This window comes from Prionailurus bengalensis, chromosome D4, assembly GCF_016509475.1.
Source record: "Prionailurus bengalensis isolate Pbe53 chromosome D4, Fcat_Pben_1.1_paternal_pri, whole genome shotgun sequence".
Lineage (NCBI taxonomy): Eukaryota > Metazoa > Chordata > Mammalia > Carnivora > Felidae > Prionailurus > Prionailurus bengalensis.
The window spans coordinates 82792413-82808620 of NC_057359.1; the positions used below are offsets into that span (position 1 = coordinate 82792413).

The 16208-nt window shown below is 47.6% G+C and overlaps 1 protein-coding gene across 11 annotated transcripts in view; it reads right to left on the reverse strand.

The window, feature by feature from the left end:
* DENND1A (DENN domain containing 1A) overlaps positions 1-16208 on the reverse strand; it is a 513010-nt gene that overhangs the window by 58443 nt on the left and 438359 nt on the right. For all 11 annotated transcript variants that reach the window (XM_043566883.1, XM_043566886.1, XM_043566881.1 and 8 more), the window contains 5 exons: positions 8683-8787; positions 8217-8304; positions 6055-6095; positions 3699-3770; positions 2398-2454 (listed from right to left, as the gene is read on the reverse strand). In XM_043566883.1, coding sequence (XP_043422818.1) covers positions 2398-2454; positions 3699-3770; positions 6055-6095; positions 8217-8304; positions 8683-8787 — 363 coding nt within the window. The remainder of the gene's footprint in view (positions 1-2397; positions 2455-3698; positions 3771-6054; positions 6096-8216; positions 8305-8682; positions 8788-16208) is intronic.

Genomic DNA, 16208 nt, shown 5'->3' on the forward strand with positions numbered 1-16208 from the left:
CAGAGGGCAAGATTGGGTTCTTGATTATATCTGCGAGGTCACCATCACTATGCAGAGTTAGAGGAGGCCAGGTGGCAACCCAGTACATTTGAAAATTGGATCTTTGTTGGGAACTGCCTCAATTTCATAGCAGAAACCAAACTTGAGATGTCTGTGTTAGACGCATCTGGGGAGCCACACGGATATGTTGCTGTGTGAAGGGGGGGTGGGGGTGGGGGGGGGAGGGGAACAAAAAAAAAGCCAAGGAAATATTTTCTGCCGCAGTGAGAGAGGTCAGATGAAGCCAAATCCTAAATTAGCTCAAGAAAGGGAGCAGGAGAGCACATCACTGAAGACCAAGTCCTGTCTGCACGGAACAATGCTAGAGTTTCAATTACAAAATAGCTCTTCCAAGAACAACTGCAAAATATCAAGCCTGTAGAAATCTGTAAGACCGAAGGGGGGAAAAGTGAAAATTGAAAAAGGTGCACTAATAGATCTGTCAACAGTCCGATGGTGACAAGCCACATTTCTATAAAATGCCTTCACCATTTGTGTCACCTGAAATGTACTGACACTTTCTATAGAACATTATCTCCTGAAGCTATTCTTGAAAAGACTGGCAGGGGGAAGAGGAGAAGGGGAGGGAAAAATCTGCTTTAGATACTATCAAGGAGAGGAAGGGGGGGGGGGGGCGGCGTGGAAGGATCTCGATCTGGATTGTTTAAGTGAAGCTTTGAACAACAACATCACAAAACCGGAGCGGAACCGGTTATTTGCAGAAATGCTACGTTATCATAAAAAGGGGATTTTCGGAAGGCCCAGCGCTTCCGTGTACCAGGAGGGAGGCGATGGCCTGCAGAGAGCAGATCCGACCAATAAGGAACATCTGTCCTCCGCCTGAGGAGGGACCCCTTTCTTTACTTACTTCCAGTAGTATTCTAACACCAGCTGAGCCGAGATCAGGTCATCAAGGAGGGAAAATTTGGTGAGAGAACTCCCCCTTCCCTGTCACTCTGTATTTTATCGCACTCGGTTACACGCGGCTGGGGTAGGAGATAAAAAAGTATGTATAGGACTTAACATCCAAGAATTCCACCTGCCGGCCTCTGGCAGGGTGCAACAGACCACAGTTAAGGTCTATCTGGATTTACATGACAGGAGTTTTATTTCGGGACTTGAATCTTGGCCGTTAAAAATTCACTCTCAGCTGAAACTAGGAATTTAAATGCTTAGTCAGAACAAATTATTTTGCAATTAAAAGAAAGGAATCAATTCCTTTGACCATTGCAAGTTAATGAGAGGTCCTTTCTGACTTCATAAAATTAAAACTGCTTTCAATTTTTTAAAAACTGCCAAGATAGACAAAGGCCCTCGTTCGAGATGCACACTGGGGGGTGTGGGATAACGAAGTCAAGTGCTCCCAAACATCTTTTGGAAAAGCAAACACTTGTTTTAGACGGGCAGTAAGAAATGCTGTTGTCGTAAGAGCATGGATGCTAGAAATGGACGGGTCTGGAACCTGATCCCACTTCTGTAGGCTCCGGCAGTGTGTCCTTGGGCAAATTCCTTCACCTCCGAACCACAGTCTAGTCTCTTTACACACAAAATAGGAATAATACCCCGCCCCGGGGCTGTTCTAAGGCTTAAATGTAAAAGCCCCCAGCACGGACCATCCTTAGGAAGTGGTGACTGAAGGGTGACAACAGTAATACTGATGACATTCATCATAATATAAAAATGCCCTCTGCTATGTTCACCTCCCTGTACAAGGCTAGAGAATCAGGCAGGGGACTCCGGGCCAGCGTGCAGCTGTAGGTTTCATACCATTTTACTGATGGTCCAGGAAGATAATCAAAGTCCTCTCCCTGTCTCCCGAGAGTCTGAAATGGGAACTGCTGGGCTCCTCTTGGTGAACCCACCACCGTGAGGAGAGCCCGCGGCGTCCTCCAGAAACCCACCCTTTGTGCCCAGTGTCTGCATGGTGGCCAGGTGCCTGCTGGGATCATGGCAGTCATTTCCCTGGAGATGCTTCTGGGTTTTGGTCCTAAGCAGCCCCAGGGCAGAGGTCGGCTGTGGTGCCCAGATGGGGGGTGGGGGGTGGGGGTGGCGCTGAGCCAATTTCGATACAGCCCGGTGAACCCCAGGCCTGGTGGGGTGGGCAAGGGGCAGACTGGCAGTGGGGACTCTGAACTTGCTTGCCTTTGTGGGTTTAAGCCAGTCTTAATGTTATTTGAAGACAGTTTTTTGTCTGTGAATATTTATAACAGTGTGAAAACTCCCGGACAGCTGGTAATGCATTTTGAAGTGTGCTAACAACACTGTATCAAACAGCCCTCTATTGATCACATCATACTTTTTTGTGGCCACGCATTTCATACACGGTGCTTATACATTTTGAATAAGAACTTCAAGTACCTTTTGCTTCAAGCGGTTTTTCACCTCTTTTATTCCCATTTTTGCATGATCTTTTGCCTGCATGAAAAATTAATTTAAGTTAAGATTCCCTCTCTGTTTCCAGCAGGGACTATGCTTGATTTCAATCCGTCGTGAATCACCTTCTCTGATTACTAGAAAAAGGAAGGAAAAATGGGATCATCAAGTCGAAAACATAATGGCTATGAAAACAAATACAATGTTAAGAGGTTAAAAAAAAAATCCCTTAAAGAGGCTACGGAGATTTTATTTTCTGCATTTTGATGGCACTGATTTTTTTCCCCCCCTTCCAAAGCCCTTCATCTGCTCTCTATGATTATTTATCTCAGCAGCCCGGTGATAGCCACCAGTAAGTGTCGAGCAGCAGCTTTTGAGGCTGCCATAATCTGAATATCTATTACATTTCACCAGGGCAGGGCCTCAGGACCAATTTTCTGCCGGGGCTGAATGGCCTGAGCAGACACGTTGCTGGGTGCCCCTAGTGCCGTTCCTTAAATCTCATTTCGGCACACACCCTAGCTTTTATTTTCTGTCATTTCAGACCTGTGTGGTTCTCTTGGCAGGCCACCCGCCCGGTTAAAATAACTACAGTTTAAGCACGGAAAGGACTAACAAAATTAAAAATGGAAATAAAACAAAACCACCCCAGTTAAGTGGCTCACAGTCAAATTAGCAAGCAAGAGAAACCATGAGAAAAAAAAAAAATACTTGAGGCTTGTAAAAGATGGCACATCGGATCGGGAACTGACGTGTTCTCCTATTTTCTCTCTGCTTGTGGGCATGGGTTTCACAAACAATGCACGTCCTACAGGGCAGTGGTGAGAGAGATTGATGAAGAATTGGGGACAAAAATCAGGGAGTGTGTCCCACTGTGAACGGTCTTCAGTAACCAGCAAAGGAGCTGCTTTATTTTGACGTGATAATGGGGATACCCACAGGAAAGGTTTTACCAGAACACTCCGCAGACCACGCCTCCAGGTCCCAGGGACACCGGCACAGAACAGCCAGCATCTTAAGCCACCCAGTCTCTATTTTAGTACAAGCTAAAACCCGTAGCTTCCCATTTCTTGAGGGCAGCAACTGTGAGCACAAACAGTTTCAATGAAAAACATCACTGACCTGGTCACAAAATATCAACACTACATGATTCTAAGAGCCTCGGAAGCTTTAGGATACAGCCAGCCCCTGATTCACCTCTGCAAGGCAGGGTCAGGTGTATTTAAGGGTTTTGTCATGCTAAGGGACAGATCTGTTTGGATCCTGAGTGCAAGACCCGTACTCACAAACTTATAGACAGTCTTCATAGCTGGATTCGCCTTTGTTTTCACGGTATTCAGAATGGCTCCGCTTCCTTTCTATAATAAAAACATCAATTGGCAACTTGGACTGAAGAGAACAGTAGGCCAACACCAACAGAAACCTCTTCCCTTTAAACAAGTTAAGCAACATTCCAAGAGCGTGTAATTTAATTAGCGAAACAGGCCTAGATGGTAACTGGTCCTGGGCAAGTAGTTACGGCCATGGTAGAATCACTATGGGTGGTTCTGGGAGAGCAGGGTGCGGATCCAGACACTGATAACTAGGAGCAGGGGGGCCCAGTATTTTGGTTGGCACCAGTCTGCTGGCTGGAAGAAAAGCTCTTCCCAGGCTCTCTGAGGCAAGCTTTCCCCATGGCAATCTATGACTTCTCAAGAAATTCTAGTTTATTTGGCTACCCGGAATCATGTGCCTTCCTTTCCTCACCTTGGTTTTCTGTGTTGTTAGTTTTAATCACTCTGGCAGGCTGCCTCCCTTAACATTGATATCTTGAGAGAAGGAAAGAATGAGTAGCCATCAACATCAATCATGGCTCTCGTACACATCCGACATATCAATTTCTTGGTTTAGGTTCTCTGGGAGAGCGGGGAGAAGAGGAGGAAAGATGGCTTTCCCAGGACACAAAGGAGGCCAAGGGATGGATACGTAGTGCACAGGCTCTAGGTATTTTGTGAGCCCTCACTGCGGAGGCACCTGTGTTAGCCTTGCAGGATATGGAGTCACGGGAAGGCTGGCCTAAGCCGTCAAGGACCTCCAGTATGGGGGGGGGGGGGGCGTGCTCCAGGGTAAATAGCCACAGCTGAAGGTCCTGAGGGCCGCACTACCTGTGTGCACAAGGCAGGTGGAGGCAGCTCATGGTCTACAAGGTCAGAGAAGGAGTTAAGAGGATGAAGCATTTGGCCTGGTCCATGAGGGATGATGAGGAGTTCACACAGGGGGATAGGATGGGTAAGGGCATTCGAGAGATAGGGAAGAGCACATTAAAAAAAGTGCAGAGGCTGAAAAGCCATGCGATCCTAGGAAGTGGTCAGTGCATCATGGGAGGAATGGCCAGCGGGGCTGAGGCCAGGTGAGGTCAGCTCACGAAGGGCCAGGATATGGAGCCGGCACTCCAGAGGATTTTTAATCAAATGTATCACATAATCTGATTTGTGCTGGTTTGGAAAGATAATTCTAACTGATTCGATCAAGGAGACTGGATCAAGTGGGCATATAAAAGAATAAGATACAGTAATGTAATTATTAGGATTAACACTTAGCACAATTTTTGGTAACAGCCCGTATTAGAAATTTTGAGCTTTAATTAAAAAACATTGCAGTCTGACCCAGAAAGCATTCTGTGTCATAGGACGATATGAAATTTTGACCTGCTCATTTATTCCATACTGCTTTCCAAAATTACTCAGTATCCTATTTCAATGGTCCTTTGGAATATTAAAACTCCTTTTATCAATCAATCAGCAAGTCCTTATTGCTGGTCTGTGATTTGCCAAGTGCAGTGTTTGGCCATACAAGAAGAACAAAAGAGGTCTTTCATTGAGGAATTCCTTACTCTCGGCCAAATGCAGCCACTTCCAAGGGACCTGACTTGGCAGTGGTGTGCTTGGCTCGTAAGCAGAAAAGAACACTTATCACATTATGTTGCAGTTGCCTGTTTACGTGTGCCTCCCCAAGAAGACAGCAAGCTCCCCAGGGCAGGGCCTGCGTCTTTCTGCTCCCCACTGTGTCCCCAGCATGGCCTCCGGTACACAGGAAGCCTTCAGCACATGCACACTGATAAACCCGGGCAAAGGCGAGAAGTTGAATTCTTTAGTGGCTTCTGAAGACCTAGGCACCTGGCTTCTAACACAGCCAGAAACTGTTCATAACCACAGAGAGGGGATAAAAAAAAAAAATAAATAAATAAACCAGTGATTTGTTCTCCACCCTCCTGGGAGCCTTTGCTGTGAAAAACACTGCAGGGCGGCAAGAGGGACACATTTTTGGTTTTCCCACGAAAATGTCCCAGTCGTGCTGGTCTGGAAGGAGACGCCCCAGAAAACGCTCTAGGATGACAACATCCACTCAATACTCCTGGGCCAGCTTCCTGAGACGAGGAAGCTTCTCCTGGCTCTCCTTGCCCTCACAGAAGGATGCTTCGGACAGACTCCTCCTGCAAGCCTCCACCTGGCACTCGATGGCCTGGCTTTACAAACAGAAGCATCTTCAGCTGAAAGAATGGAGGGCCCAGGCGGGATGACCACCCTGTGGGTGGCAGGGGAGGCAGAGGGCTACCAGGAGGCTCAGAGGGGCCCGGGTAGCTCCGAGGGGGTGCACACTTACCCGGACTGTGGAGAGCCACTGATGGTAGAGTTTATCGCTGCCTGGGGAAAGAGGAATCAGAGAACGGGTTAATGTCATGTGCCCTCAGGAGTTCCTCCAATTGCTTACAGCGAGCAGGACTTGGAAAGTTCAAAATCTAGAGAAACACGTGAGGCTCCCGTGCTCTACTCCCTGCAGGAGGCAGCCGTGAGTTGCCGCCGCGAGTTTTCTTTCTCAAACTGAGATCTGATCCTATCAGTGCCCTGAGCGCCAACCCAAATCCTCCTCCCCCATTGGTCTACTGGATAGAGTTCGGGTGCAACCCCTTAGCAGCCCTGACTCTCTTCTCCAGTCTGCTCTGGGCCCCTCCCACATTCAGCCTTTCCATCCCGTACTTGCATTCCCCGCTTTCTCCATTCCCTCACCAATGCTGTTTCCTTGGCGGCCACCATTCCCCACTCTCTGTGCTGAGGGACCGGCTCCGATGTCATTTCCTCGCTAAGCCTCTCCCGCCCCTTCCTCTGACCAGCCCTCTAAAACAGGCAACACTCACTCAGAAGTCCACATTCTCTGAAGTTCTGTGAGCCAGCCCAGGGCAGGAACCACAGGGCTGCGTGTCCCCACACTGCTGGACACACACTCAGCCCCCCAACACACCGGGACAGCGACAGGGAAAGGCAAGGGAGGCGCTGTTGGGGAACTTACTCATTTTATCTGGGGGGATAAGGAGGTCTTATCACCGGACAGCTTTTCTAGAAGCTCTGAATGACTTGACTTAGTTTAATAACACAGGAAGCCCCATCTTGTCCTCAGAATTGGCATTCAACTCTGAGAGTGCGGTCTCCTTTGTGAAGCTCTCACGTTAGCATGAGGATTAGTGGAGTCCTAGTCTAACTGCATGAGAGCCTATTTCTGCTCTTTTTTCCTCCACTGGTTCATCTGTGTTTGTCTTTAGTTACGCATCTCTTTCTCCCACCAGTAAAAGCTCCTCGAGGGCAAAACCGGGTCCTCGGGTTCTTACTCCATGGGGCTCTGGAAATGTCTATCAGTGACCCGCTGTCACTGTCCACAGACTCGGTTTATTGGGGACTTGCGCTCCCCGTGCAGCACAGGCTGGTCAGGCCTGTAAACGGGGTTTTATAGGTGAGATTCTGCCCGACTCTAGGAGTTGGATTATAAACTCAGTCCAGACCAGACACACACCCAGCAATGAGGGGGCTGACAGCATGAGTATTATGATTTTGCGCTTGGTTTTGGCTTCACTAACAAAGACTAAGGCTTCGGGACTCGGAAAGAAGGCCAGATTGGGATTGGAGAGTCACTAACACCTCTCTGGGCCTCAGATGCCTCCTCCGAAAGAGGAGAGGCTGACCTCTCCAGGTCTAATAGTCTGTGGCGACCGGGCACGCTGTGATGACTGTCACCTTTTAAAGAAATGCCCGGGGCGCCTGGGTGGCGCAGTCGGTTAAGTGTCCGACTTCAGCCAGGTCACGATCTTGCGGTCCGTGAGTTCGAGCCCCGCGTCAGGCTCTGGGCTGATGGCTCAGAGCCTGGAGCCTGTTTCCAATTCTGTGTCTCCCTCTCTCTCTGCCCCTCCCCCGTTCATGCTCTGTCTCTCTCTGTCCCAAAAATAAATAAACATTGAAAAAAAAAATTAAAAAAAAAAAAAGAAATGCCCACTTAGCAGTGAACCTGTGCTAGCATCCTGTCCTGATGGCTGCACGGGCCTTTCCTCATGGACTCTGAGTTAATCTCCACAGGATTCCTGTGAGGTGGGCAGCGTTCTCCTCGGTGCTTAGATGGGGACGCTTCAGCTGAAGAGGGGACATGGCCTGACCAAGTTCTCACCACTTTGCTGGAAGTGGGGGCCCTGATTTGAAGCCAGCTCTTCTAACTCGACATCCTGAGTGCTTTGTGCTGTAGCATGCTGGCCACTACATTTAACTAGACTTTGGCCACCCAGGGGAAGCAGGTGACCTCAGGACAGAAGATCTCAGACAGGCCAAGGTACCTCTGTCGTATCAGAAAATGAAGAGGGATTCCTCAAGCATTTCAAGGGTGAAATCAGTCTCTCCCTAACCCCCACTGAAGGGAAAAAGAAGCTAATGTCACTCCTTGCCACGCACACTCTAGTCCCACATAACGGCCCACAGCACGGAAAGGAAAATAAAACGCTTTCTCACCAGCATACTCGCCCATGCTGATCTCCTCTTCAAAAACGTCACTGAAACCTTCGCCAGAATTGAGAAGATCCAGTCTACCATCGATAAACTATATAAAGAAAGAACAAAAGCGCAACAGCTTATGCAAAGAAACAGAGGGAAAACCATTCAGCTGGGCACCTGAGGGTACAACCAAAGAACCGCTATGTTTCCCAAGACAGGAAAGGGCCTTTGGAACCGTGAGGTTTTTGTTTTGTTTTGTTTTTTAAAGTGAGTTTTCAAAATACTGGCTGCATGTTTATGATAACTTGTGAAATCGAATGGCACATTTGTGAAGGGTCCGTCTGGTCGCTGACCACCCTCTGAGCCCACTCCCCCTCCCCAGACCCTGAGCCCCTTCAGGCTGAGCCTCGGTCCATCCAACATGACAGCTGCAGACAGCCCCATCGGGGTTCCAGACACGGGCCACCCTCAGGAGGGCTGGTACCTGTTTGAAGAGCTGTAGCTGGATGGCATTCTGCAGGAACTGCCTCATGGCTCCCGAGCGATAATGGGACACAAAGGCTTCTTCACAGAAGGTGATTGGCTCCTCCTGAGAAATGGAGATGGGAGAGGAGGGTTGGAGGCACAGGGCGAAGGCGGTCAGTTCTTAGACTCAGTTAGACGGCACTTCTCCATCTGCTAATTTATTTAATCCTCGTTTACCTGGCGAAGTGGCTACTGTCATTGAAGGCATTCTATTCTGTGGAAGAGGAGGCGGTTTCAGAGAGGAAAAGCCACCCCCCAAAGTCCCAGAGCTGGTGGGAGGCGGAGCTTCTGAACCCCACCCCTGGCCCCTTCCATAGGAGCCAGTCATATCCCGACAGCAAGCCAGTGGGATGTGCCTTCCAACGTGATTAATTTCCAAGCTTTTCTCTTCACTTTGAAGAGAATCCTTTCTTCGGGTAGCACCTTGTACAGATGGAGCCCTGATAGTAAAACTGCCCAGATGCTCTTCGGGAAGCAAGGGGCAGGGGTGGTGGTGGCTGGGCTCTCCTTGCTGGGCCTCCTCTCTCACCCCAGTACCTTTGCAGTCCCTGAGGCCTCGGCCATGGAACACAGTTTGGAAACCATTTACACAGGGCTCTCAACCATTAGCAAATTATACATTTAAAATATTTACTTATTTACTTTGAAAACGCTTATGAGGGAGAGAGAACGAATATCCCAAGCACACTCCGTGCTCAGCACGGAGCCAGAGGTAGGCTCGATCTCACGACCTCGAGATCGCCACCTGAGCAAAAACCAAGAGCTGGATGCTTAATCAACGGAGCCACCCAGGCGCCCCTAAAATGATTATTTATATTAAAAAGCGGGGATGATGAAAAATAAGATTTACCATCCAGTCAACTGTGTGCTTATGACGTTTGACGAGGAAGGTACGCTTTAACCCAACTACACTTTATGAGTGAAGAAAATAACACCCTAAGCGGAAGACACAGCCCATCCTTGTAGTCAACACCTCGATCCTTCTTTGAAGGTATCTGGAGTGCTCATCTACTCAGACAAGTCTTTAATTCCAGTGGTGGATCCTCAATTCTGAAAGATCAGACTTTTCTACCTTGAACTGAATTAAAGGGACTCCTCCCTTCACAGACTTGGTGGCAAACACAGAGATGTTTGAAGCTGCACTTTTATCCTGTTTTAATGAGTTGTGTGAGTGTTAAATTTACTGTCTGGTTGCTGTAAATTCCAAGGGTTCCTCCTGCTTCAGTCTAGCCAATATTAGCTCAGCAATTGGGCAGACATTCTACAAAAGGTGCCAGGATGCCCCCCCCCCCCAATTAGGGTGGGGGGAGTGCTTATTTTTATACAGTTAAACCCCACCTAATTTTACAAAGGATCGGAGACAGCCTACACCGGCACCTGAAACAAAGAAAAAAATCAGAGCTGAAGAATACGTAAATATATAAAACGTGTTTACTTAGGAAAAGAGTATCTGGATATGCACATCCTGTACATATGGTTCCTAAAACAAAGTTACAAAATTAGCTCTGAGTTTCCTGGCTGCAAAAGCAAGAAGGGAAATGTGCAAACTTTACAATTGTCCATGAGGACAAAAAGCATAGTGGTTCCTCAGGAAAAAGAGCTTTTCATGACACTTGCTACTCTGACATGTATCTACACCTTCCTTGTTGAACAGCTGAGATGGGCTAGTGATAGCAAAGGCCCACCTAACATCCCATCCTTGTGGCCTGCAAGTTCTGCTTCCCATCGTGGGAACCACAGCAGGGCAATGAAGTCCCTCTCCAGGCCATCTCATTCATGAGCAGTGTCATCCATACACGGATGACTCCTGATAATACTATAGCTTGGCATCCTTCGCTCTAAAACCATATCTGTCTCAGTCTCCATCTGGATGGTCCTTTAGCACCTTAAACTCAAAATGGCCAAAACTCTCAATTATAATCCCACCCAGACTTTACCCCAAATCTGTTTCTTTCTAAAACAAATTTTTTTAAATCTTTACTTCTGAGAGAGAGAGAGAGAGAGAGAGAGAGAGCGCACGTGAGCAAGGAGAGGCAGAGAGAGAGGGAGACAAAGAATCCGTAGCAGGCTCCAGGCTCTGAGCTGTCAGCACAGAGCCTGATGAGGGGCCTGAACCCATAAGCAGTGAGATCATGACCTGAGCTGAAGTAGAACGTTCAAGTGACTAAGCCACCCAGGCGCCCCATGTTTCTTTCTTAAGCTGGCACTGTCCACAGCTACCCATGAACCTATCACACTGCCCAAGTCCTCCTTGGTTTGCCAGGGAGGTCTCAAGTTTGTCCCTATTTGCCATCACTGCCTGGCACAGGCCTGCTCACCATGGTGGAGACTGAATTCTATGTCCCCTCCTGTCTACTCCAGTTCTTCAGGATTTCTAAAATGCACGTTAGATCATGCTACTATCCTACTCAGGAACTGTGACTGCAGAGGGGTTAAACTTCGTGACGATCTGGTTAATGTTGACTTCTTCCACCAGACTATAAGCCTCACGCTGGCAAGAGGGCACCTGTTTCACTCAACATCGCACACTTAGCAGCTCGGGAATTATGGACACAGGGTCCCGTGTGGGAGAGGAGAGAAACGGTCCTAGCTCCTTAGCTGGGCAGATAAATCCTTCCTAAGCTGAGCCCAGCTTTCTTTTCCAGAGTCCTTTTGTGTCCCTCATTCCTCCCCCCCCCCCCCCCCCCCCCCCCCCCCCCCCCCCCCCCCCCCCCCCCCCCCCCCCCCCCCCCACAGGTACCTTCTGCTCTAAGTGCATTTCTCCTGATCACATGGCATGTCCTTTTCCACTTGCTTCCTTGTGTTTGCCAGTTCTGTTCCTTGCACCTGGACTATTTTCCTCTTTTTTTAAAAAAATTTTTTAAATTTTTAAAAATGTTTTTATTTATTTTTGAAGGAGAGAGACAGAGCATGAGCAGGGGAGGAGCAGAGAGAGAGGGGGACACAGAATCCGAAGCAGGCTCCGGGCTCCGAGCTGTCAGCACAGAGCCCGTCACAGGGCTTGAACCCACGAACTGTGAGATCATGACCTGAGCCGAAGTCAGATGCTCAACCGACTGAGCCACCCAGGCGCCCCTGGACTATCTTCCTCTTAAACACAGGCCTCTGTGTGGCAGTCACTCACCCCTGCTCAATGCTCCCACCCTGCCTGGCATACTCCCTGGGTGCTGAGTAATCTTCACTGGTGTCCCTATGACCAGGAGCTAAAGAGGGCAGAAGTCCTGCTGGACTTCGGGCTACACTGCCCAGACACAGTGCAGAGCCCCCCTCTATATCCCCACCTCCACGCCTGCCGCTGCTAGCAGCTCAGGAATGTTGCTTAAAGAACCACAGGATGAGCCTGACCCTGGTTCCTGCCCCAGGAGCCCCGTGGTCTTGGTGTGGCTGAGACACCACTTGGCCTGATGGTAAAGAGGTCTCCGATCACGATGCCAGGTGAGTGACACTGGTGTCCAGGGAGCTTAGAGCTCCTTGGAGGAAATGCTCACTGGAGCTGTTAGCATTCACTCCTAGAGCTGTGGCCCAGTATTGCCAGGAAGAAGTCTGCGGAGGGACCAATAAATTCGAGAGAGTTTGCAACCAGATTTGTATGTAAGGGTAGCCTGAGGCAGAATTTAGTTGTAGGAGAGCAGAAAGAATCTCAGCTCTATGGAGACATGAACAGTTTGGGCCTGTTGCCTACTTACTGGAGGTGACATCCCCCCTGGATCAGATGTCTGCGCCATAAAAATGGACAAAAGGGCACGGATGGGAAAGATTCAGGGAAAATGTGACAATGGGGGCTTTTTCTGTAAAAAGCTTAAAGGACAGCATCAGCAGTGTCAGTTAGACACGGGGACAAATGCTAACATACAGTGCAGAGCTACTGGAGTGGGGTGGGCGGCAAAATGTCCACAGGAGCCAGGAGACGAAAAGGCTAATCCTCCCAGGGTAGCAGGCCAGAAACTGTACGAGAAAGTGGGCACATCTTGGCGGATCCTGAAAGCGTGAACAGAAGTCAGGTAAGCAAATCCCATCTATGTAGAGCAACTGTTTAATTCTAATCCTGGTGAAGAACAGGGACACTGTCACCCCTTGTCACGTATAGGGGTCTGGCTGACCACAGGCACAGAGGGCTCACTTCCCTGGAGCTACTCACCATCTAAGGAAATGGTAATCACCACAGTTCACCTAAATCTTTACAGAATAACGGGGAGGGTCACTTGCCCGAGGTCACGAGACCCATAAATGGCAATGGCCTTCAAAGCCCAGCCATCACGCATGAGGTCCACTCCAGGCCCAGGTTGTCTCCGAGGCCCCAGTTCTGTTTGGTCATCTGTAAGAGAGCGTGTGACTCCTTCAGGTTGGGACCCCTCATGTTTTCAGGGTCATGAGCTTGACCCTGGTTGCTGCCACAGGAGCCTGTGGTCTCAGTGTGGACAGATGTCCCACGCACCAGCCCCACAGAGATGAACACTCCCAGGGGTAAGCAACCGACCGTGAAGGCTTTCTGCCACAGGTCCAGACCAAGGAAGCTGAACCATTTGCCCCAGCTATTCGGTTCTCCCTCCTGTGGTTGAAAAGGCCACCCCACTCCACTCCCTGCAGCGGAGAGGAGTAAGGGTGGGTGTCTCCTGAAACCCTCCTTTGTAAGAATTGCTGATTTAGTTCTCCTGTTATGCTGATTAAACCTTTTGTCTTCTTAGGCGACATTTAGCCATGGGACCACTGGCGGACAGCTACATGAATGCAGGCAAGGCAGACCGTGAGTGTTCAAGCTTAGATCACATTAGTAGAGTTTTCCATCTATGACCCGGAGGACAGTAAAACACAGCTGCTTAACCCTATCAAAGACTTTGGTACCAACAGACAAGTTTTACTCCTGGATTATCTTCTTGACATATGGAACCAATTGAAAACTTCATTACTAATGAATCAATCTTTGTTAACAGGTGAAGTTGGTGATTCCAGAGGTTTTTGAGACTCCTAGAAATGAATGGCTTTTATCCACAGCTTTGTGGGTACTGGCGTAAAAATAAAATCTCCTCTTATAGTCTTCTGAGGAGACAACTTTCCTCGTTCTGCTGGTCCATACTTAAAGTACTACATTCCTTATTTTCCTGCACAAATTTATTTAAAAAAAATTTTTTTTAATTTTTTTTAATGTTTATTTATTTTTGAGACAGAGAGAGACAGAGCATGAACAGGGGAGGGTCAGAGAGAGGGAGACACAGAATCTGAAACAGGCTCCGGGCTCTGAGCTGTCAGCACCGAGCCCGATGCGGGGCTCGAACCCACGGACCGCGAGATCATGACCCGGGCCGAAGTCGGACGCTCAACCGACTGAGCCACCCAGGCGCCCCGATTTATCAAAATTTTATGTGCACGTTTACTCTGCAATTCTAAGGGGAAAAAACGAGGCACTCCTTTATGGCCCTTGCTTAAAAATATATAAACAGTAATTTTGCAAGATTGAGCCATTCAAACATTTAAAAAACACCCACTATGTGCCAGGATCTATATTAGAGGAATATAAACATGAATAAAACACATTTCCTGTAAGTAATACTACTATCAGTTGAGGGGTGGGGAGTAGCCGAAGGTGGAGATGATCCAAGAATGGCAGGATGTTATGTTTACAGACATTACTCAGAGTAGCCAAAAAGCCAGAAGCAACCCAAAGGTCTGCAGGTGAATGGATATACGTACAACGAAGTATCATTCAGCCTTAAAAGGGAAAGAATTTCTGGCACATTCCATAATATGTTTGAACCTTTAAAACATCATGTTAAATAAAATAAGCCAAGAACAAACGGACAAATACTGTCTGATTCTACGTATATCTAGAGTAGTCAACTTCCTGTGGACAGAAAGTAGAAAGGTGGTTGCCAGAGGCTGGATGGGGAGGGATGGGGGGCTGGTTAACAGGACTTTCCTCTTTGCAAGATGAAAAAAGTTCCAGAAATGGATGGTGGTGATGGCTGCACAACAATATGAATGTGCTTAATGCCACTGAACTGTACATTTAACAATGGTTATTGTGGTGAATTTTATGTTATGTGTGTTTTACTATAATTAGAATTTTTTTAATCTATAAAAAAGACAGAATGTTTATAATTGTGGAAGCTGGGTAATGGGTATGTGGGAGTTCATTTACTTTGCATAAATTTGAAGTTTTCCATAATAAAAAGTCCAAAAGACAAGTTCCTATTATCAAGGAATTCCGTCTAGTTCAGGCAACTAAAAACCACAATACAGTGCGAAAACTGGCGTACCTGAGGGCTGGTTATTTTTGAATACTGCGGGGTGGGCAGGGGGTAAAGGCACTTAAAAAAAAAAAAACAAACCTTAAAAAAAATTTTTTTTTTTTGATCCAGTTAATGTAACACAACACAGTGGAGAGAGAACGTGTCTTGGAATCAGAAAGACCTGGTCTCGATCTGTGACTCTGACCACACTAGTTATGTGATGTCAGGGGATTTCATCCCTCACCTGTGACACTTAATCAAGCCTGGTCCATCAATGTGGAAGGTGACAACAAATTACAGCAAGTAGGTTTTCCACAAATCACCATTTTCTTTCTTTCTTTTTTAATGTTTAATTTTTGAGACAGAGACAGAGCGTGAGTAGGGGACGGACAGAGAGAGAGGGAGACACAGAATCCGAAGCAGGCTCCAGGCTCCAAGCCATTAGCACAGACCCCCACGCGGGGCTCGAACTCACGAACCGTGAGATCATGACCTGAGCTGAAGTCAGACGCTCAACCGACTGAGCCACCCAGGCACCCCAGTAACCATTTTCTTAAGGGCAGAGATTGGGTTTTACCAGGGCTGGCAACATAATGTGGGGGACACAGTGCAACAAGAATATGCAGGAAAAAAAAGTGCTGTTAAGTCTATAAGCGCCATGCTAAAATATAAGGCTTTTTCTTTCTTTCATGGTTTCTTTCTAGGCCCATAATGGTGCTTTTTAAGTTTACTATTTAATGTCATTCTATGTAAAGAAAAAATAAAAATTTAAATTATTAGCATGATTGCTAATATTAGCAATTATTAGCTAATAATATAGCTAATTATTAGCATTGTTGCTCAACTTTATACTGTGCAATGTGCCAGTTTTAAATGCTAACATGTGGGATCGTATTTCATAACTCACAAATGCATTTGTGTTTTGTTCTTATCAGCCAGTGGAAATGCTGCACAAAACTAATTAAATGTTTTTATTTCAATTCCTGATATACACACGTCCTACTAACACTCTCTGCCTTCCGCTGACTGATGAGAAAGGAAGAGGAACTATGGTTGCTCCATCTTTTCCTTTCCTTCTTGGTCATCATTTTCACGGTAAGTAGGCGGCTAATACCGCGTGAATGGGAAATGCGATCATTTGAGGTTCTTACAACAGCGCTGCCTTCTGCTGGCATTGAAACAAGTTTTAGTTCTAACATAGAATGTGGCTCTCTTGGGGCTGCCGGCGCCCCTCCTTCTCGATGTGGACATGACAGCT